At 36.3% G+C, this 22,339-nt stretch overlaps 1 protein-coding gene across 8 annotated transcripts in view; it reads right to left on the reverse strand.

Annotated features, from left to right (window-relative positions):
- TASP1 (taspase 1) overlaps window positions 1–22,339 on the reverse strand; it is a 282,614-nt gene that overhangs the window by 85,608 nt on the left and 174,667 nt on the right. For all 8 annotated transcript variants that reach the window (XR_008517075.2, XM_054542027.2, XM_054542026.2 and 5 more), the window contains one exon: window positions 20,668–20,778. Coding sequence is in view for 7 of the 8 variants with exons in the window: in XM_054542027.2 (XP_054398002.2) it covers window positions 20,668–20,778 (111 nt within the window). In the remaining variant the exon portion in view is untranslated. The remainder of the gene's footprint in view (window positions 1–20,667; window positions 20,779–22,339) is intronic.

Here is a 22,339-nt window from a genome sequence, read left to right on the forward strand (position 1 = left end):
TAAAAAGGAATAGCTGCCTTTCCCACATATCTGCCAAGTTCTTGCCCCACACCCAGCAGTGAGCAGTATTTTTGGTTTAAAGATTTTCCAGGCATCACAAGAGATGTTGAGCTTATACATTCCTGTTCTCAAAACTTTAAATTGAATTTCTACATACCAACAATGAACAATCTGAAATGGAAATTAATGCATGCTTGTTCTTAAAACTTTGAACTCGATTTCTATATACTAATAATGAACAAGTTGAAAAGGAAATTAAGGGGAAAAATCCATTTACAATAGCATTAAAAAGAATAAAATACTTGTAAATAAACTTAACCAAAAAGGCAAAACACTTGTACACTGAAAACTATAAAATATTTTTTAAAATAAATTAAAGGTACAAAAAATGGAAAGGCCTGTTGTGTTTATGGAGTACAATTAATATTGTTAAGATGTCAATACTACCCAGAATGATCTACAGATTTAATGCCATCTCTATCAAATTCCCAGTGGCAATTTTGGCAGAAATAAAAACACCCATCCAAAAATTTACATGGAATCTCAGGAGACCCCAAATAACCAAAACTATCCTAAAAAAGAACAAAATTGGAGGCTTCACACTTCCTGATTTCAAAACTTAGTATGGTGCCACAGTAACCAAAAGAGTATGGTAATGGCATAAAGACAGACATATAGATCAATGGAATAGAATAGAGAGCCCAGAAATAAACACTTATATGTGTTTAATGATTTTTCAAGACGGGTGTCAAGACCATTCGATGGGGAAAGGACAGTCTTCTTCAGTAATGATGCTAGGAAAACTGGATATCCACATGCAAAGGAATTAAGTTGGACCCTTGCTTTACAACATATGCAAAAATAAACTCATAATGAATCAAAGATCTAAATGTAAGAGTAAAAACTATAAAACTCCTATAAGAAAACACAGGGGGGCAAGCTTCATGACACTGGATTTGGCAATGACTTTTTGTATATGACACCAAAAGCACAGGCAACAAATATAAAAACAGGCAAATTAGACCACATCAAAATTAAAATTAAAAAGTTATTCTGTGCATCAAAGGACATGATCTATGGAATAACAGAAAATATCTGTAAATCACATATCTAATAAGAGGTTAATATCCAGAATATACAAAAAACTTTTACAACTCAATAACAAATCAAAGAACCAATCAAAAAATGGGCAAAGGACTTCACACACATCTTCTCCAAAGATATACAAATGGCCAATAAGCACATGAAAAGATGCTTAATGTCACTAATTAATAGCAAAAAGCAAACCAAAACCACAAAGAGATACCAACACATACCCATTAGGATGGCTACTATCAAAAAAAGAAAAAACCCAGAAAATAACAACTGTTGGTGAGGATGTAAAGAAATGGGAAGGTACTGTTGGGAATGTAAAATGTGCAGCTGCTAAGGAAAAACAGTATAGCAGTTCCTCAAAAAACCAAAACCAGAATTACCATACAATCCAGGAATTCCATTTCTGGATATTTACTCAAAAGAACTGAAAGCAAAGTCTCAAAGAGATATTTGTACACCCATATTAATTGCAGCATTATTCACAATAGCCAAAGGTATTACTCACAACGGCCACAGGCTAAACTGTATCTCCTGCTCCCCAAATGCATATTTTGAAGTCCTAATCCCCAGTATCTCAGAATATAGCTGTATTGGAGACAGGGTCTTTAAAGGCTTAATTAAGGTTAAATGAGGTCATTAGGATGGGCTCTAATCCAACATGGCTTGTGTCATTACAAGAGGAAATTAGGACACAGAAACTCACAAAGGAAAGACCATGAGAAGACTCTGGGATAAGATGGTCGTCTACAAGCCAAGGAGAAAGAGATCTCATTAGAAACCAATCATGCTGACATCTTGAACTTGGACTTCTAGCACTTTAACTGTGAGGAAATAAATTTCTGTTGTTTGAGCCACCCAGTCTATGGTACTTTGTTATGGTAGCCCCAGCACACTAATATAAGGAACAATCCAAATGTCCATTGACAGATGAATGGATAAACACAATGTGGTATATACATGCAATAAGATATTTAGAAATAAAAAGGAATGAAATTCTGACACATGCTACAACTTGGATGAACCTTAAGGACATTATTCTAAGTGAAATAAGCCAGTTGCAAAAGGTCAAATACTACATGATTCCACTTACAAGAGGTACCCAGAGTAGCCAAATTCATTAGGATAAAAAGTAGAATGATAGTTGCCAGAGAGGAGGGAAAGGGGAGTTGTTTAACAGATACAGAAGTTCAGTTTTACAACATGAAAAGAGTCTGAAGATTGGCTGCACAAGAATGTGAAGATGCTTAACCCGACAGAACTGTACACTTATGGTTAAAGCAAGGCATGCACAGTGACTCATGCCTGTAATCCCAACACTTTGGAAAGCTGAGACAGGAAGATTGCTTGAGGCCAGGAATTCAAGACCAGCTGGGGCAATATAGAGAGATTCCATGTCTAAAAAATAAATAATAAATAAAAAAGTAGCCTAGCATGGCTGCTCATGCCTGTAGTCCAAGTTACTTGGGAGGCTGGGGTGGGAGGATCACTTGAGAACAGGAGGTCAAAGCTGTAGTGAGCCATGATGGTGCCACTGCATTCTAGCCTAGGTGACAGAGCAAGACTCTCTCTCTCTCCAAAAAAAAAAAAAAAAAAAAAAAAAGAAAGAAAAAAAAAGGTTAAAATGGTAAATTTCATGCCATGTGTATTTTACCACAATTTTTTTTAAAAAGTAGATGACTAGGAACAAAAACAATATCATTACAGATCTATCAGAATAGTTAAATAAGAAATAGTGACAAACCTAGCAAAGATGTGGAGAAACTGAATCACTCATACCTTGCTACTGGGAACGCTGACTCTGGAAAACAACTCTGTGGTTCCTTAAATACACAAAGACCCAGCAAACATACTTTTGGGCATTTATTCTCAAGAAATGAAAACTCAGGCGAACATAAAAATCTGTACACTAGTACTCACAGTAATTAATTTATTTATAATACTCAAAATTAATTTATTTATAATACTAAAAAAATAGAAACAACCCAGATGTACTTCAGTGAGTAAAAGGTTCAACAAATTATGGTGTGTCCACACCAGGGAATACCACTCAGTAATAAAAAGAAATGAACTACTGATACACACCAAAACATGGATGAATCTCCAAGGAATTTTGCTGAGTATAAAGAGACAATCCTAAAAGGTCACATACTGAATGATTCCATCTATATAACATTTTTGAAATGACAAAATTATAGAGACAGGAGACTATTGGTTGCCAGGGATTAAAGTCAGGGTGGGTGGGTGAGTGATAGTGAGGTGATGTGGTTATAAAGGGGGAACATGAGGGATTCTTGTGATGATTGAGGGGTTCTGTATCATGACTTGTGGTGAATACATGAACTCACACATGATAAAATTGCATAGAACTAAATACACATACACACATGCACACACACAAACTACAAGTAAAGCTGGGGAAACTGAGTAACATTGGCAAGTTGTATCAATATCATATAGCCTAGTTGTGACATTCTATTATAATTCTGCAAGATATTAACATTAGGAGAAACTGGGTAACTGGTATATAGATATCTCCATATTATTTCTTCCAACTGCCTGTGAATCTACAATTAAATCAAAATTAAAAGTTTAACTTAAAAAAAACCTTCAAATTGGAAACCTGCACTGAATATTCTTCAGGTTAATATGTTAGAAAAATAAGCTAATAAAATATATATTAAAAACTCATAAAAACCTGTGAAATCTTATTTTGAGCAGCTATATCACAAAATAAGACTTATGTACCTTTATTTTGACATTGATGACAGCAAACATGCAAAGAATCAGTAAACTTCAGTTTTGATCACCTTACAGAAATCCAGTTATGTAAGTCCTCTTTAAAATCAAAAAGCCACCTCTGGCTGGGCGCGGTGGCTTATGCCTGTAATCCCAGCACTTTGGGAGGCCGAGGCGGGAAGATCACAAGGTCACGAGTTCAAGACCAGGATGGCCAACACAGTGAAACCCCGTCACTACTAAAATTACATTAGCCAGGAGTGGTGGCATGCGCCTGTAATCCCAGCCACAGGGGAGGCTGAGGCAGGAGAACTGCTTGAACTCTAGAGATGGAAGTTGCACTGAGCTAAGATGGTACCACTGCACTCCAGCCTGGGCAACAAAGCAAGACTCCATCTTAAAAGATAGTAATAATAATAATAAAGCCACTTCTTTATTCTTCATCAGAGACTGAAATCAGGACATCATACTACTAAAATGTGGACATGACTATCTCATGAGAAACAGCAGTGACAGCTCACATGTGTACAGAATTTTCTCAGTTTTTATAAACTTAATCTCACTGTATCAATAGTAACTTTGTGAGGTTGGCAAAGCAGACTTGTCTGTGCTTTTTTAAGCCACAAAAATGACTTCAAAAGAAAACTAAAAAATGTTCAAGAAACATTAATACTACTTTTTCAAGTCAATTTTCCTATGGCTTTTTAAGATTTCAAATCATCAGGGAAGCTGAAAAAGTAATACAATGAAGATTTATATACGCTTCACCTAGGTTCTCATATTAACATTTTGAGTTAATATTGTACGTGTACAATACACACACGTACAATACACACACACATACACACACACACATGCGACACACAAATACTTGTTTTTTCCTGAGGCACTTGCAAGTAACTGTTAAACATTGCAACCCTTCATCCTAAATGAAGACATCACCTGAACAAGGGCATTCTCCTACCTAAACCACAATAATATTATCACGCCTAAGACTACAAATAGTAATTCAAACTACCATCTATCAAAATTTCTTCAACCATCTTTAAAATGTCTTCCTAAAAAAAAAAAAAAAGCTAATTACTCCCAAATTATTTTGTTTAAAGTGTCATTGTTTCATAATTATTTGACCAAAGGAGCTAATTTTTACCTATAGCACTGGTTGTCAGTCAATTGGTACTTTGGTTGGATTCTTTAAATATTGGCTTCTATATTAATAACATAGTCATTTGTTTTGCATATTTGTCTCTAAATATTACAGAATATAAGAAGTTCTTTGGAACATTGTACATATTTTACAAGAAAAAAAGAAAAAGAAGGGAAGGAAGACAAACAGGATTATACTTGACCTTTTAAAAAAAGGTGCCCTAAAAACACATACACACGGCCAGGTGCAGTGGCTCATGACTGTAATCCTAGTACTTTGAGAGACCAAGATGGGTAGATCACCTGAGGTCAGGAGTTCGAGACCAGTCTGGCCAACATGGTGAAACTTCATCTCTACTAAAAATACAAAGTTAGCCAGGCATGGTGGTGGGCACCTGTAATCCCAGCTACTCCAGAGGCTGAGGCAGGAGAATCACTTGAATCCAGGAGGTGGAGGGTTCAGTGAGGCGAGGTTGCACCATTGCATTCCAGCCTGAGCAACAAAAGTAAAACTCCATCTCGAAAAAAACAAAAACAAAAACAAAAAACAAAAAACAAAACCACATACACACATTTACAGGAAATACATTGAAAATTTTCCTAACAAATACAATTACAGAATTCCTAATCACAAATTCAAATGAAGCCTGCTACTTGATTTTAAGTGGTTTAAATGACTAGAAATCTTGCTACTTAAAACAAACAAATAAAGATACTCTGAGCTTACCCAATTTGAAACTAAAAATCAACTCAGAAGTGTGGTAAAATACCAGAAAATCACCAATGTCATTATGCCTCAGATAGACTATTTGAGAAGCACGCCACATAAGCTGCCCCCTGTTGATGCTAATGAATGGACTGGGTTTTACCACATTCATAAAATGTTAAGAATAACATTGTTTAATACACTTCATTCTTCTCTCATGAATGTGTGGTTTTCACAGGCTCAAAAGTCATAGTTATTTTCAAATATCGGATAGGTTTTAAAAAGTGAGATTATAATGAGGGGAAGCAACTTCACAACTATAAAAATCATCCTAAATTATGTTATGAGCATTATAATAATTATGGATTTATTTATTCACCTAATCCACCAAATGCAGCTTAGGCCCTATTCAGACTAATTAGTCAATATACTGTGCAACTCAACCTTCAGTGTCATATGATTTAATTTCCCTTTGCTTCTTGCAACATTATAATTATGTGCTTTGAGTTTACTGTAACTAATATTAGTGGTTTTCCCCATATGCTCACGAACTAAAGGAACAGACAAAAAGCTTTTTGATCACCTAATAAGTACCCTTAGGAGAAAAAAAACTTGCTAATATGGAAACAAGAATTTTTGTTTTTTTTTTTATGTGTGTGTTGTTTTTGTTTTTTTTTTGCATGAGATGAAACAAATTCCTTGTATGATTTTAATTACATCCTAATACTTCATAAACATCTTTTAACATAAAACTCAATAAAGGACCAATTGTGAATAGTTCAGCAGCTCCCAATGATGGGATGGCACCAACCTTGATAATCAAGTCCATGGTCCCCCAAACTGGCCACTTTTTAAAATCAAATAAATCAGTAGCAAAACAATAGCTCTTTTTAACGTAACGCGAGATTGTTTACAGAGTTTGGGAGTTTGGTTTTTTGTTTTGCCTTTGTTAGTACTATGCTTATTATTTGCTTTCCAACCAAAAAATATTACCAAATTATTTCCAGTTATCAAAATTTAGTAGCTATTTTAAATGGCTTTTTGGTTTGGTTCCCCAAAGGCCTGGGTGAAGAACACATCTGTGGTAGATACAATCATCTCTGCTACTTAAAAAGCTCCAAATGTACAAAATGTATGAAACTTCCAGGTTCTAGAAGGCTTTCTTGCAAACAGGAAACCTCAGCCACAGGGAGAAAACCAACTTCTATTTTGAGAGCCCAAAATCCAAGAAGTTATTCTCTTGCTGCCAGCTACCCATTTCCACTGATTCCAGTAAGTCCACCTTATTAGTCTGCTGCTGATCAATACTGTTAGTAATTTAATGCAGTAATAAATTTTTTTCTTTTTCCTATTTGTAAGAAGAAAGGAAGAAGAGAAAAACAAATGAACTTCCCACACACACTGACTCAGTATCATCCCAAGATAAAAATACATCCACCATGTCAAAGAAGGTAACTTCTGGGTTCTTTGGAAATTGTGATGGTTGTTTCTCAGAATCAACATGTACTGAAAAAATCAAATTTAGTGTTAACTCAATATAACATACAGATGAACTATTTATTTTCAAATGACAGTTGTCCAGGTCAATAAATGTCATTTTTTTTTTTTTTTTTGAGACAGTGTCTTGCTCTGTTGCCCAGGCTAGAATGTAGCGGCATCATCTTGGCTCACTGCAACCTCTGCTTCCTAGGTTCAAGCTGTTCTCCTGCCTCAGCCTCCCGAGTAGCAGGGACTATAGGCACCTGACACCACGCCTGGCTAATTTTTGTATTTTTAGTAGAGACAGGGTTTTCCCATGTTGGCCAGGCTGGTCTCGAACTCCTGACCTCAAATGATCTGCCTCCTTTGGTTTCTAAATGTGATTTTTAATCATCCATTGTATCCAAAGGAAAAAAGTCTCAAATGTCTATTACCTTCAATAATGCCACTGAGTATTATCTCTCTAATCACTCTTCCTATTCTTCAACCTCCTGACATTCCAGTACAAGCTTTCTGCGTCTTGTTTTAAATGAATTATTTCTTAAGCCTCAATTTAAAAAGGGTGGGGGGGCACTCTGAGAGGTATTTCAGAGCTCACCATAACAACACCCCAGAAAAGGGCAAGCAAAAGGCATTCAGTTCTACCATGAGCTTCCTAATGAACATTCTTGAAGGCTCTTATAAAACCACATTCATTTTCTAAGTGACTGATATCCTTATAGAAATCTCCCATCTTTTCTTTTCCCTTTTATTCCCAATCCACCTACTCACTTAAATGTATTCTATACATTTTATAAAACTTCTATACACTTAAAAATGTTCTGGAATTATACATATGTATCTTATGTCACAAGGGAAGAAAAATGATTTATTTTGCAACTTTGGGACCTTCTGTAAGATGTACTCTAGTTAAACAAAAAAGAAGATAAAATGCAAGGTATACATTTGTGTACTAACTTGTACACATTTTAGAAGTAAAGTTGATGGATGTCAGTCACCTACTGACAAGATGATTTGGAGTCTAAACCATCTAACTTGTCCCCTTCTTCATCATTTCTGATCCTCTCTCTCTCCCAGCTGCTCAGCAGAGTTCTTTTCTTACCCTGCCACTACACAACCTTCAGCTGACTTGTACCCTCCTAATGCCTAACCCCAAAAGCTTTTTCTGCATATTTATTTACATCTCTAAATACATTGCAATCCTTTCATTTATGAAAAAAATAACCCTTCTATCTCTGGCTTCCAAATCACAAGTGTCCTTTTCTCTTCCCTCATTCTTTGTCTCTTTTCTATCCCCTTCAAATGATACTCTTTTTCTAGCAATGGGGTTAAAAATAATAGTCAGAATCTCTGCTCTCCTAGAGTTTATGCCCTGCTTAAAGGAGACAGACAATAATAACAAGTAAATACAGACTAAATCAAGAAGGGTTAAATAGAAATATAAACCAGAGTAGGAGGGCAGGAAAAGGAGTAAAATTTTAGGTAGGGTAGACAGGAAAAGCTTCTTTGAGAAAATGACATGTGAGCAGATCTGGCCTCTCAGCTGAATCCCGCATATGGAAGTACCATAAATCATGGAAGACAACCCCAAAGTCTCAACTCCCCTCTCAAGGTCTAGACCCACATACGGCAACTGACTATCATGTCTACAAATACCTCTATGCCAACATGGTCAAAACCAATGCCATTCTCTCTACATGTCCAATGTTTCAAATATGACATTCCTATAATGTCTTATTGGCATGTAATTCCATGTCCTTCAGAATCTAAACTCCAGCTATTCCAATGCCTCTTTCCCCACACCTGTCATATTCTATCAGCTATAAAGCCCCAGAGATTCTCTTTGAGAATCTTTAGTACATGACCCTCCTTTCTATCCAATCTAGTTCTGTTTCTCTAATTGCCACGGCCTACAAATTAGTACCTCATCTCCAAGGTCTCCTTCCTCCAATCCATCCCACATCTTAGAATAAAACTGTATTTACTGAGTATAGGTCTGTTCCAAGATGGCCAAACAGGAACAGCTCTGGTCTGCAGCTCCCAGCGTGATCTATGCAAAGACGGGTGATTTCTGCATTTCCAACTGAGGAACCTGGTTCATCTCATTGGGACTACTCAGAAAGTGGGTGCAGACCACAGGAGGGAGAGCCAAAGCAGGGTGGGGCATCGCCTCACCCAGGAAGCACAAGGGGTCAGAGGATTTCCCTTTCCTAGCCAAGGGAAGCCATGACAGATGCCATCCCCATCAAGCTACCAATGACTTTCTTCACAGAATTGGAAAAAACTACTTTAAAGTTCATATGGAACCAAAAAAGAGCCTACATTGCCAAGACAATCCTAAGCAAAAAGAACAAAGCTGGAGGCATCATACTACCTGACTTCAAACTATACTACAGTAACCAAAACAGCATGGTACTGGTGCCAAAACAGATATACCGACCAATGGAACAGAACAGGGGACTCAGAAATAACACCATGCATCTACAACCATCTGATCTTTGAAAAACCTGACAAAAACAAGAAATGGGGAAAGGATTCCCTATTTAATAAATGGTGCTGGGAAAACTGGCTAGCCTTATGTAGAAAGCTGAAACTGGATCCCCACTTTACACCTTATACAAAAATTAATTTGAGATGGATTAAAGACTTAAATGTTAGACCTAAAACCATAAAAACCCTAGAAGAAAACCTAGGCAATACCATTCAGGACACAGGCATGGGCAAAGACTTCACGACTAAAACACCAAAAGCAATGGCAACAAAAGCCAAAATTGACAAATGGGATCTAATTAAACTAAAGAGCTTCTGCACAGCAAAAGAAACTACCATCAGAGTGAACAGGCAACCTACAGAATGGGAGAAAATTTTTGCAATCTATCCATCTGACAAAGGGCTAATATCCAGAATCTACAAAGAACTTAAACAAATTTACAAGAAAAAAACAAACAACCCCATCAAAAAGGGGGCAAAGGATATGAACAGACACTTTTCAAAAGAAGACATTTATGCAGCCAATAGACACATGAAAAAATGCTCATCATCACTGCTCATCAGAGAAATGCAAATCAAAACCACAATGAGATACCATCTCACACCAGTTAGAACGGTGATCATTAAAAAGTCAGGAAACAACAGTTGTTGGAGAAGACGTGGAGAAATAGGAACGCTTTTACACTGTTGGTGGGAGTGTAAATTAGTTCAACCATTGTGGAAGACAGTGTGGTGATTCCTCAAGGATCTAGAACTAGAAAGACCATTTGACCCAGCAATCCCATTACTGGGTATATAAACCAAAGGATTATAGAAACATGCTACGATAAAGACACATGCACATGTATGTTTACTGCGGCACTATTCACAATAGCAAAGATTTGGAACCAACCCAAACGTCCATCAATGATAGACTGGATTAAGAAAATGTGGCACATATACACCATGGAATACTATGCAGCCAGAAAAAAGGATGAGTTCATGTCCTTTGTAGCAACATGGATGAAGCTGGAAACCATCATTCTCAGCAAACTATCTCAATGACAAAAAACCAAACACCACATGTTCTCACTCATAGGTGGGAATTGAACAATGAGAACACATGGACACAGGAAGGGGAACATCACACATTGGGGCCTGTAGTGGGGTGGGGGGATGGGGGAGGGATAGCATTAGGAGAAATACCTCATGTAAATGACGAGTTAATGGGTGCAGCAAACCAACATGGCACATGTATACATATGTAACAAACCTGCACATTGTGCACATGTACCCTAGAACTTAAAGTATAATAATAATAACATATCTTAAAAAACTCTATTGCCAAAAGCCTTATGTGGCTGTCCACTATATTAAGAACAATTGCTTGTTTGTTTGTTTTTCCACTTGTAATTATACCATTCTCTTGACTATATTCTGTCTACCTGTTAAATTAGATAACTTGCTGATCATAAAACAAATCCCAAGATTTTCCCTCCTGAAGACACTTCATTCATGACTCTTTCCTTAGTCTACCAGATATGACACCTTTCTCTGCTTCTTTTGAACGCTTCAGCCCTTTCCTACTTCACCACATTAAGAGTTTAACTATGGGCCAGGCGTGGTGGCTCACGACTGTAATCCCAGCACTTTGGGAGGTAAAAGCAGGAGGATTACTGGAGCTCAGGAGTTCAAGATCAGCCTGGGCAACATAGTAAGACCCTGTCTCCATAGAAAAATTAAAAATTTAGCTGGATGTGGTGGTAAGTGCCTGTAATCCTAGCTACTTAGGAGGCTGAGGCACAAGGACGGCTAGAGCCCAGGGGGGTTGTAAGTTACAGGGAGCTATGATCGTGCTACTGCACTCCAGCCTGCATGACAGAGGGAGAACCAGTCTTGAAAAGAAATAAAAATAAAAAAGGAGTTTAACTGTTAAGGTTTTGATATTTTTATTTCAATAGTTTTGGGGTTTGGGATGGTTTTGGGTTTCAATGGTTTCGAGTTACATGAATACATTCTTTAAGTGGTTATTTCTGATATTTTAGTGAACCTGTCACCTGAGCGGTATATACTGTGCCCAATATGTAGTCTTTTATCCCTCACTCCCCTCCCAACCTTCTCCTATGAGTCCTCAAAGTCCATTATATCACTCCTATGCCTTTGTGTCCTCACAGCTTAACTCCCACTTATAAGTGAGAACTTATGATATTTGGTTTTCTATTCTTGAGTGACTTCACTTAGAATAATGGCCTCCAGCCCCATCCAAGTTTCTGTAAAAGACATTATTTCATTCCTTTTTATGGTTGAATAGTATTCCATGGTGTGTATATACCATATTTTCTTTATCCACTCGTTAAGTCAATGGGTACTAAGGCTGGTTCCATATGTTTGCAATTATAAATTGTGCTCCTATAAACTTGTATGTGCATGTGTCTTTTTCTTATAATGACTTCCTTTGGGTAGCTACTCAGTAGTGGGACTGCTGGAGCAAATGGTAGATCTATTTTTAGATCTTTAAGGAATCTTCATACTGTTTTCCATAATGATTGCACAAATTTACATTTCCACCAGCAGTGTAAAAGTGTTCTCTTTACATTACATCCATGCCAACATTTATTGTTTTTTGACTTTTAAATTATGGTCATTCTTGTAGGCATAAGGTGGTATCTCATTGTGGTTTTAATTTGCATTTCCCTAATGATTAGTGATATTGAGCATTTTTTTCATGTTTGTTGGCAGTATATCTTCTTTGGAGAAATGTCTATTCATGTTCTTGGTCTACTTTTTGATAGGATTATTTTTTTCTTGATTTGTTTGAAAAAGAATATATGTAACACATAATTTGTCAAACACATACATAGAACAAACATCCATTAATCCACTAAACAACTTGGAAAAGCAAACCCTACCAACATTGTTGAGACTTCCCAAATCCTCCCTTCCAGAGAAAACTACTACCCTGAATTACTTCTTAATAACTTTTCTCTCCTTTATAGTTTTAATATATATGTATGTATAATTAATGTGTGATTTTGCTAAGGTATCTTAATGGTGGCATACTGACTGCATTCCTTTGCAAACTGCATTTTCTAACTTAAGTATCATGATTTTAAGGTTCATTCATGCTGATGGGTACAGCTGCAAGGCATCTGTTTTTACTGCCATATGGTATTCTGTTGGTGGACATTACAGTTCTTTCCATCATTTAAAATAAGTGCTACAGATATTCTTGTGCATGTCATCTGGTACATACATAGAAATACAGGACCAGAGTTTCTGGGTTGTGGGCAGGCACATGTTCCACTTTTCATGAAAATTGAAATGAATGAATATTTTTCCAAAATGATTGTCCCTATTTAAAAACATCAATATTTAAAACAAACTTATTTCATATTTTCTATCTAGTAATTCTAATATCTAAAGTCTTTGGTAGGCCAGGCATGGTGGCTCATGCCTGTAATCCCAGCACTTTGGAAGGCCGAGGCTGGGGGATCACCTGAGGTCAGGAGTTTGAGACCAGCCTGGCCAACATGGTGAAACCCCATCTCTACCAAAAATATAAAAAATTAGCTGGGCATGGTGGCGGATGCTTGTAATCCCAGCTACTTGTGAGGCTGAGGCAGGAGAATCACTTGAACCCTGGAGGCGGAGATTGCAGTGTGCAGAGATCATGCCATTGCACTCCAGCCTGGGTGACAGAGCAAGACTCCATCTCAAAAAAACAAAACAAAACAAAAAAAACCATATTGACTAACACAGTGAAACCCTGTCTCTACTAAAAATACAAAAAATTAGCTGGGCATGGTGGCAGACACTTGTAATCCCAGCTACTTGGGAGGCTGAGGGAGGAGAATCACTTGAATCTGGGAGGTGGAGACTGCAGTGTGCCAAGATCACGCCACTGTACTCCAGCCTGGACAACAAGAGTGAAATTCCGTCTCGAATAAATAAATAAACAAACAAATAAACAAATAAAGTCTTTGGTAGTCTGGTTAAAGTTTCTGTTGACCTACATGCTCTCTCTCATGGTAACTCTCTTTTACGTGTTTTACTTTATTTTATCCTTCTATTTTGGATTCATATATGAGATTTCTTTGAGATCTGAGCTGACAGTGTATTCCTTCAGAAAGGATCTTCACTTATTTCTCCCAAACTCCTGGGAGTTTCATACATCTAGGACTACCTTACACAAAAATTTTCATCCATTCATTTGAAAGTGTGATTTTTGCCTTTTTTAATATTTTGTCTAGCATTTTTAGATTATTTGTAGTCAGAAGATTCCAGGATCTCCATTTCACAAAATTGCCCAGAATGCAAGTTCCTATATTTCCTGAACTTTAGTACAGTGCTTATTCACCTTATATTTTATTTACTGTGCATTTGTTTTTTTCTCTTCCCTTGGAATGCAAGTTTTTTTGATAGCAAGGCTGTTTTATTTATCTGTGAATCTCTCATAGTAACCAGCAAAGTATCTTGTATATGCATAGCTGTCAATGAATAATTGTTAAATAAAAAGATAAATAAAATTCTGAAAATATAAAGCCTAGAACCCAAGAATTAGTGGCAAATAATGCCCAAAGAGGGATGCTTAATTTATATTTTCCTTATTTTGCAGTTTGGACATGTGAATATAACCAGCTAAATATCACAGCATTTATAACAGTGAAGGAGAAACATCTTTGATTTTTCTAACAGACAAAAAAGAATACATTTTCTTAGGAGTCCCTCAAGCTCCAGATAGCTACAAAGAAAAAAGATTTTAGTGTTTGAAAAAGAAAAATATGCTTATCGAATATGAGGCAGAGTCTTATAAAAACACAATGCCCTGGAAAAGAGAACATTATATTTTTTAAATATTCAAATCATTAAGAAATTCATGAAATGATGATCCCAGAGGCTAAATGTGTAATTACAGTGTACTTTTGTTCTTCCTATGAGAGCTAATGTTCACATAAAATATCAATTGAATATAACTTCTCTATTTGGCAGAAAAGCATAAAAGGGGACTCCATTTCAATTGTCGACAGCACTCTAAATCGTAATACTATATTCCACATGGAATTTTCCAACAACAGTCACAAAGATTGTAGGTTTATAAGACTAGTAGCTTAGTTCAGAAATTCAAAGAAAAAAAAGAAGTCATTTTCACAGATAACATTTTATCAATCATTATATTTAGTAATAAACAGAAACCAGCTAAAAAAAAATGTACCGTGATATTAGTCGTTAAGTACTGAGCAGGAATCTATAATGCTGCCCCACAGTCCACATACCACACATGCGGCCAAGGTTTGCATCAAAAAGAATAATTCACAAAACCAAGTTGGTTTAAAAATAACCATGAAGAGGAAAAGTCACATCTGAATCACTGAAAGAGGTTTTATATGTGTATATGCGTGTAATCTTTTAAAAAGAACAACTAAAAAGGAAACTACTTATTTCTTCCCCCACTTAACTAAGCATTCAGTCTATAATCAGCTGGTTAGCATGAAGTATTATTAAGGCACTATTTTTACAGTACCCATTTTTATGAGTTTTGTATGTTACATGAAGAGTGGTTTTTAAAGAAATGTGCAGACTGGTTATTCTCTTTTATGCTTCCAATATTAAGTCAAACCAAAGCCCTGATCTTGGCATAAGGTAATGCAAGTGGAAACAAAAACATTTCAATCTCTGAAATGCCTTTCAATTTTCCTCCATTCGGTCTATCACATTAAAGTCTTGTTTATCAAAAATAGATTTTAACAAACCCTACACTTAAGATGGTGGCGGAGTTTTTTTCAAATTGCAGTAAGAGAAAAAAATCTTTATTTTAGTGAGTTACTGGCTACTTTAGGAAAAATACATAAAGACAAATTATTAGACCCATAAGTAATAATGGTTGAGTCTAGTTATAATGATTTAAAATTCAGAGTCTGGAACCGCAATTACTTTTGCACCAACCTAATAGGTGTCCACTCAAGGAAAATCATTATACAAAAAACTGCACTCGTATGTTTACCACAGCACTATTCACAATAGCAAAGATATGGAATCAACTGAAGTGTCCATCAACAGATGACTAAAGAAAATATGATACACACACACACACACACACACACACACTAATACTATTCAGCCACAAAAAAGAATGAAATCATGTCTTCTGAAGCAACATGGATGGAGCTGGAGGCCATTATCTTAACTGAAATAACTCACAAACAGGAAGTCAAATACCAAATGCTCTCACTTATAGATGGGAGCTAAATAATGTGTACACATGGACATAGAGTCTACAATAGTAGACAGTGGAGACTCAAAAGGGTGGGAGAGTCAGGGAATGAGGGATGAGAAATTACGTAATGGGTACAATGTACATTATTCAGGTGATGGTTACACTGAAAGCCCAGACTTCACCACTACACAATACATCCATGTAGCAAAACTGCACTTGAACCCCTTAAATTTTTACCCAAAAAAAGTGAACTTAGGTTAATTGTAAATGTATATTCCAAACTCTAGAGCAACCACTAAAAAAATATAACTGATATGCTAAAAAAGAGAGAGGAAATGAAATCATATAAAATGTTTAGTTAAAAGAATATAGAGAAGTAAGCATTTATATGCAGTAAAATGATACAGACAAAAATTACAGACAAATCTCTTTCAGTAGAGGAATGAATAAATTATGGAACCATGAAATATTTGGCTATAAAACTATATATACTGATATATTAAGAGCATTAAGCTATGTTAAGTGGAAAGCATATTGCAAAACAATACATTAAAAATCTCTTCTATATAATTTTTAAAATGATGGAAGAAAGAAAGAAAAGGGAGGATGGCAGGAAAGGAGTGAGGGAAAGCCATAAATATACATACCTATCTGTTAGCAGTGGTTCTTTCTGGCAGGAGAAATGAGACTCAGAATGAATGAAAAGGGGTTATTGAACTTAATTATCATATACAATTTTTCTATATATGCATTGTAATGAGAATCGCTAGATATTTTATACAAATATTTTTTTAAAAAGAAAAAACAAAGGAAGCAAAAAGGGAAGAATATTATGGTTCCCACAAAACCAAGAAAGTGGTTGCTAGCTTACCTCCATCATTGGCTGAAAGGATTTCAACCAAATCATTTCAAATAGAAACTTGAGATCCACCATTAATAGTTTTAATTTATAATTTCATTTAATGGCTAATTTGATTTACAACTTTTTTTTTTTTTTTTGAGACAGAGTTTTTGCTCTATTGCCCAGGCTGGAGTGCAGTGGCACAATATTGGCTCACTGCAATCTCCGCCTCCCATGTTCAAGCGATTCTCCTACCTCAGCCTCCCAAGTTCAAGAGATTCTCCTGCCTTAGCCTCCCAAGTAGCTGGGATTACAGGCGCTGGCCACCACACCCAGCTAATATTTGTATTTTTAGTAGAGACAAGGTTTCACCATGTTGGCCAGGTTGATCTCGAACTCCCTGACCTCACGTGATCAACCCACCTCAGCCTCCCGAAGTGCTAGGATTACAGGCCACGGCATTCAGCCTACAACTATTCTTCATACAAGTAGTTTAGTTTGGCTTGTGAACTAAACCAAGGATCAAATACAATTTTGGAGCTGGAAGGAATTTTAGGAATCATCCGTATTTGCCCCCTCCTTTTACATATGAGGAAATTAAGAATAAAGAGATTTGTCCTAAAACAGACAACTAATTACACCACCAGTGTGTTAAAAGAGAAAAAAACTCAACCTCCTTGCTTCTAGTCTAGTCCTCTGGTAAATTCAATTTATTTCCTTCCATTTACCTTGTAAATATCATCTGTGCTTCCTAAGTAGTTCCTGAAAGTTTTCCTTTTTCAATCCCATTTCCAAATTATCTGCCTGAAAAGAATTTCACATTTATGTGCTGAATCCAGAAGATACGACGTAGAGCTTAGCATGGCAAAAGCATTTAGAAACTGCCTCTTATCCAACATTTTTGCTTTTATTCTTAACAAAACTGCTGAAGCAATTTGTTTAACCAATGAGACGGACACAAAGTTGAGAGTGGAAACAACTGTCTTGACTCCTAGAACATTGTTCTTCTGTATTTCATACCATCTTACATTTTTTATTTTTTAAATAAAAGGCAGTGTTTTCTTGCACAACAAACACCCACTGGTTAACAAGATGACTTTGGGAAGTCACTGAACTCTTGCAAACTAAGTTTCAGCTATTAAAGGAACAGGGTCAATTAGGTGAGCTCAGACATTTCTTGCTCCTTTCCACGAGTCTGGAATTTCTAAGATGGGGCTCAATATGTATTAGGTAATGGATCCCAGTGGCAAGATGAAATACTGCAGGTCAACTCCATTAACAGTTTTATAGAGTTATACAAAGCAACAGAAAAGAGCAGAGTTCAGCAACTCCTTAGCATAAACCCAAACTTGGAAAGTAGAACTAGCTAATCTGTAGTTTTAGACTCAGTAAAGTACTTGGGATCATTCTCAACAACCATAAAGTTACCATGTGCCATAATTACACATCTATCACAGGGTTTCTAGAAAGTCAATGTTTTTATTTTTTAATTTTTAATTTTTGTGGGTACATAGTATGTATATATATTTATGAGGTACCTGAGATGTTTTGATACAGGAATGCAATGTGAAATAATCACACCATCAACTATAGGGTATCCATCTCTCAAGCATTTGTCCTTTGTGTTTCAGATGATCCAATTACACTCTTTTAGTTATTTTAAAATGTATAATTAAATTATTATTGGCCATAGTCACCCTGTTGTGCCATCAAATAGTAGGTCTTATTCATTCTTTCTTGTTATCTTTTTGTACCTGTTAAGCATCCCCACCTCCCGCCAAGTCCTCCACTACCTTCCATGAGTTCCATTGTTTTGATTTTTAGATCCTACAAATAAGTGAGAACATGTGATGTTTGTCTTTCTGTGCCTGGCTTATTTCACTTAACATAATGATCTCCCCCAGTTCCATCCATGTTGTTGCAAATGACAAGATCTCATTCTTTTTTATGTCTGCATAGTACTCCATTGTGTATATGTGCCACGTTTTCTTTATTCATTCATCTGCTGGACACTTAGGTTGCTTCCAAATATTGGCTATTGTGAACGCTGCTGCAACAAACATGGGAGTGCAAATATCTCTTCAATATACTGCTTCCCTTCTTTTGGGGATATACATAACAGTGGGATTGCTGGATCACATGGTAACTCTATTTTTAGTTTTTTGAGGAACCTCCAAACTGTTCTCCATAGTGGTTGTACTAATTTACATTCCCACCAACAGTGTACCAGCATTCTCTTTTCTCTGCATCTTCACCAGAGTTTGTTATTGCCTGTCTTTTGGATATCAGCCATTTTAACTGGGGTGAGATAACATCTCATTGTAGTTTTGATTTGCATTTCTCTGATGAGCAATAATGTGAGCACTTTTTCATATGCCTGTTTGCAATTAACATCTCATTGTAGTTTTGATTTGCATTTCTCTGATAAGCAATAATGTTGAGCACTTTTTCATATGCCTGTTTGCAATTTTTATGTCTTCATTTGAGAAATGTCTGTTCAAATCTTTTGCCCATTTTTTGATCAGATTATTAGATTTTTTCGTATAGGGTTGTTTGGGCTCCTTATATATTCTGGTTATTAATCCCTTGTCAGATAGATAGTTTGCAAATATCTTCTCCCATTCTTTGGGTTGTCCCTTCACTTTGTTGTTTCCTTTGCTATGGAGAAGCTTTTTAACTTGATATAATCTCTTCTGTCCATTTTTGCTTTGGTTGCCTGCGCTTGCAGGGTATTAGTCAAGAAATTTTGCCCAGACCAATGTGCTAGAGATTTTCCCCAATGTTTTCTTGTGGTAGTGTCATAGATTGGGGTCTTAGATTTAAGTCTTTAGTCCGTTTTGATTTGACTTTTGTATATGGTGAGAGACAGGAGTCTAGTTTCATTCTTCTGCATATGGATATCCAGTTTTCCCAGCACCATTTGTTGAAGAGAGTTTTCCAGAGCGTATGTTCTTGACAACTTTGTGGAACATGAGTTCATTGTAGGTGTGTGGATTTGTTTCTGGGTTCTATACTCTGTTCCATTGGTCTATGTGTCTGTTTTTATGCCAGTCCCATGCCATTTTGGTTACTATAATATAATCTGAAGTTATATAATGTGATTCCTCCATTTTTGTTCTTTTTGCTTAGGATAGCCTTTGGCTATTCTGGGTCTTTTGCGAGTCCACATAAATTTTAGGGTTGTTTTTTCTATTTCAGAAGAATGTCATTTGTATTTTTATAGGGATTGCATTGAATCTTTAGACTGCTTTGGGTAGTATGGACATTTTAACAATATTGATTCTTCCAATCCATAAACATGAAGTATTTTTCCATTTTTTTGGTGTCCTCTTCAATTTCGTTTCATCAGTGTTTTATAGTTTTAGTTATAGAGATCTTTCTATGTAGTGAACTTTTGATGAGCATCTAGTTTTCTACTCTTACTATTCCTTCTCATTAACATTCTGAGAATGCATCTAATAACCCATAACAATTACGTAAATCACATATGCTATTAAGCCAATGAATTTGGTTTTCTTTTAAAACAGCATTCAACAACAGTAATTGTTAAAACAAAATAACAATAAAACCTAAGTCTGATTCTAATACCTTTGAGGAAATAGTACATGAATATAATCAACCTTTTTCTGAAAAATCATTTAGAGATAGACCTTAAATGCCTATTTATGACTCATTTCTCAACTCACATTTTGCCACTGATCAATTCTTATTAACACATTAATATATGGTTATGTATTTATTCTACTATATGAGAGCCTTGTCAGTGTCTTACAGCTTGGGCATTAGCTTAGTTATATGGAAGATTTCATGTGGTACTATCTATCATGGTGAAATTTCTTTTCACAATCAGTATTAACTGTGGGTCTTTGCTAGACCCTAGAGGTAGGTCTAGAAATACAAATGGAGTACTTGACTCATAGTGCTTATAGCAGTGAAATAATCTATATTCATAAGATGTAATCTTCTTAATGTTATACTTACTGATAAACTTGTTTTGCATAGTCTCCAACAGGGCTTGGTGAGCATCTTCAGCTTGTAAAGCATGTGAACATTCTCTAGCCAGTATGGTGCGCACAAGATGCTCTCCACATCCTAGAAATCCAAAGAAACCAACAGTTGAGGAAAAGCAGCACCAAACACCCTGCTTATTTCAACGGCATTAGAACACCCTTATGCATCATTTAAGAGAACAGTTAGCTGGGAAAATAATTCCGTGAGGGATGAAATGACTTCCATGAGCAATCTGGTAATTTTAGTAAAGAGATTCAGCAGAAACTAAACACAAAGTTTACCAATCAAAAGCAAACCAATACAAATTAATATGATACATAGTTCTCTGTTTAACTAATATGTGTTGACTGGTGTTAGGCACTAACAAAAAAATCCCCCTAAAAAATATTATGTGTAATTGTTAAACCACATTGGTACTTTTCAATATACACTCACTGCCACAAATACCATCAGTTCATAAAAGTGTGAATTTTTCAGGACATAGGCATAGGCAAAGACTTCATGTCTAAAACACCAAAAGCAATGGCAACAAAAGCCAAAATTGACAAATGGGATCTAATTAAACTAAAGAGCTTCTGCACAGCAAAAGAAACTACCATCAGAGTGAACAGGCAACCTACAGAACGGGAGAAAATTTTTGCAATTTACTCATCTGACAAAGGGCTAATATCCAGAATCTACAATGAACTCCAACAAATTTACAAGAAAAAAACAAACAACCCCATCAAAAAGTGGGCAAAGGGTATGCAAGGACACTTTTCAAAAGAAGACATTTATGCAGCCAACAAACATGAAAAAAATGCTTATCATCACTGCTCATCAGAGAAATGCAAATCAAAACCACAATGAGATACCATCTCACACCAGTTAGAAATGCAATCATTAAAAAGTCAGGAAACAACAGGTGCTGGAGAGGATGTGGAGAAATAGGAACACTTGTACACTGTTGGTGGGAGTGTAAATTAGTTCAACCATTATGGAAGATAGTCTGGTGATTCCTCAAGGATCTAGAACTGAAAATACCATTTGACCGAGCAATCCCATTACTAGGTATATATTCCAAGGATTATAAATCATTCTACTATAAAGACATATGCACCCATATGTTTCTTGCAGCACTCTTCACAATAGCAAAGACTTGGAACCAACCCAAATGTCCATCAATGACAGACTGGATAAAGAAAATGTGGCACATAGGCCGGGCACAGTGGCTCACGCCTGTAATCACAACACTTTGGGAGGCCGAGGTGGGTGGACCCACCTGAGGTCAGGAGTTTGAGACCAGCCTGGCCAACATGGTGAAACCCCATCTCTACTGAAAAATACAAAAATTAGCCAGGCATAGTGGCAGGCGCCTTAATCCCAGCTACTTGGGAGGGAGAGGCAAGAGAAATCATTTGAACCTGGTAGGCGGAGTTTGCAGTGAGCTGAGATCGAGCCCTTGCACTCAAGCCTGGGGAACAAGAACAAGATTTCTCAAAAAAAAAAAAAAAAAAAAGAAAGAAAGAAAGAAAATGTGGTACATATACACCATGGAATACTATGCAGCCATAAAAACGGATGAGTTCATGTCCTTTGCAGGGACGTGGATGAAGCTGGAAACCATCATTCTCAGCAAACTAACACAGGAACAGAAAACTAA

Source organism: Pongo abelii, chromosome 21, assembly GCF_028885655.2.
Source record: "Pongo abelii isolate AG06213 chromosome 21, NHGRI_mPonAbe1-v2.0_pri, whole genome shotgun sequence".
NCBI classification, from domain to species: Eukaryota; Metazoa; Chordata; class Mammalia; order Primates; family Hominidae; genus Pongo; species Pongo abelii.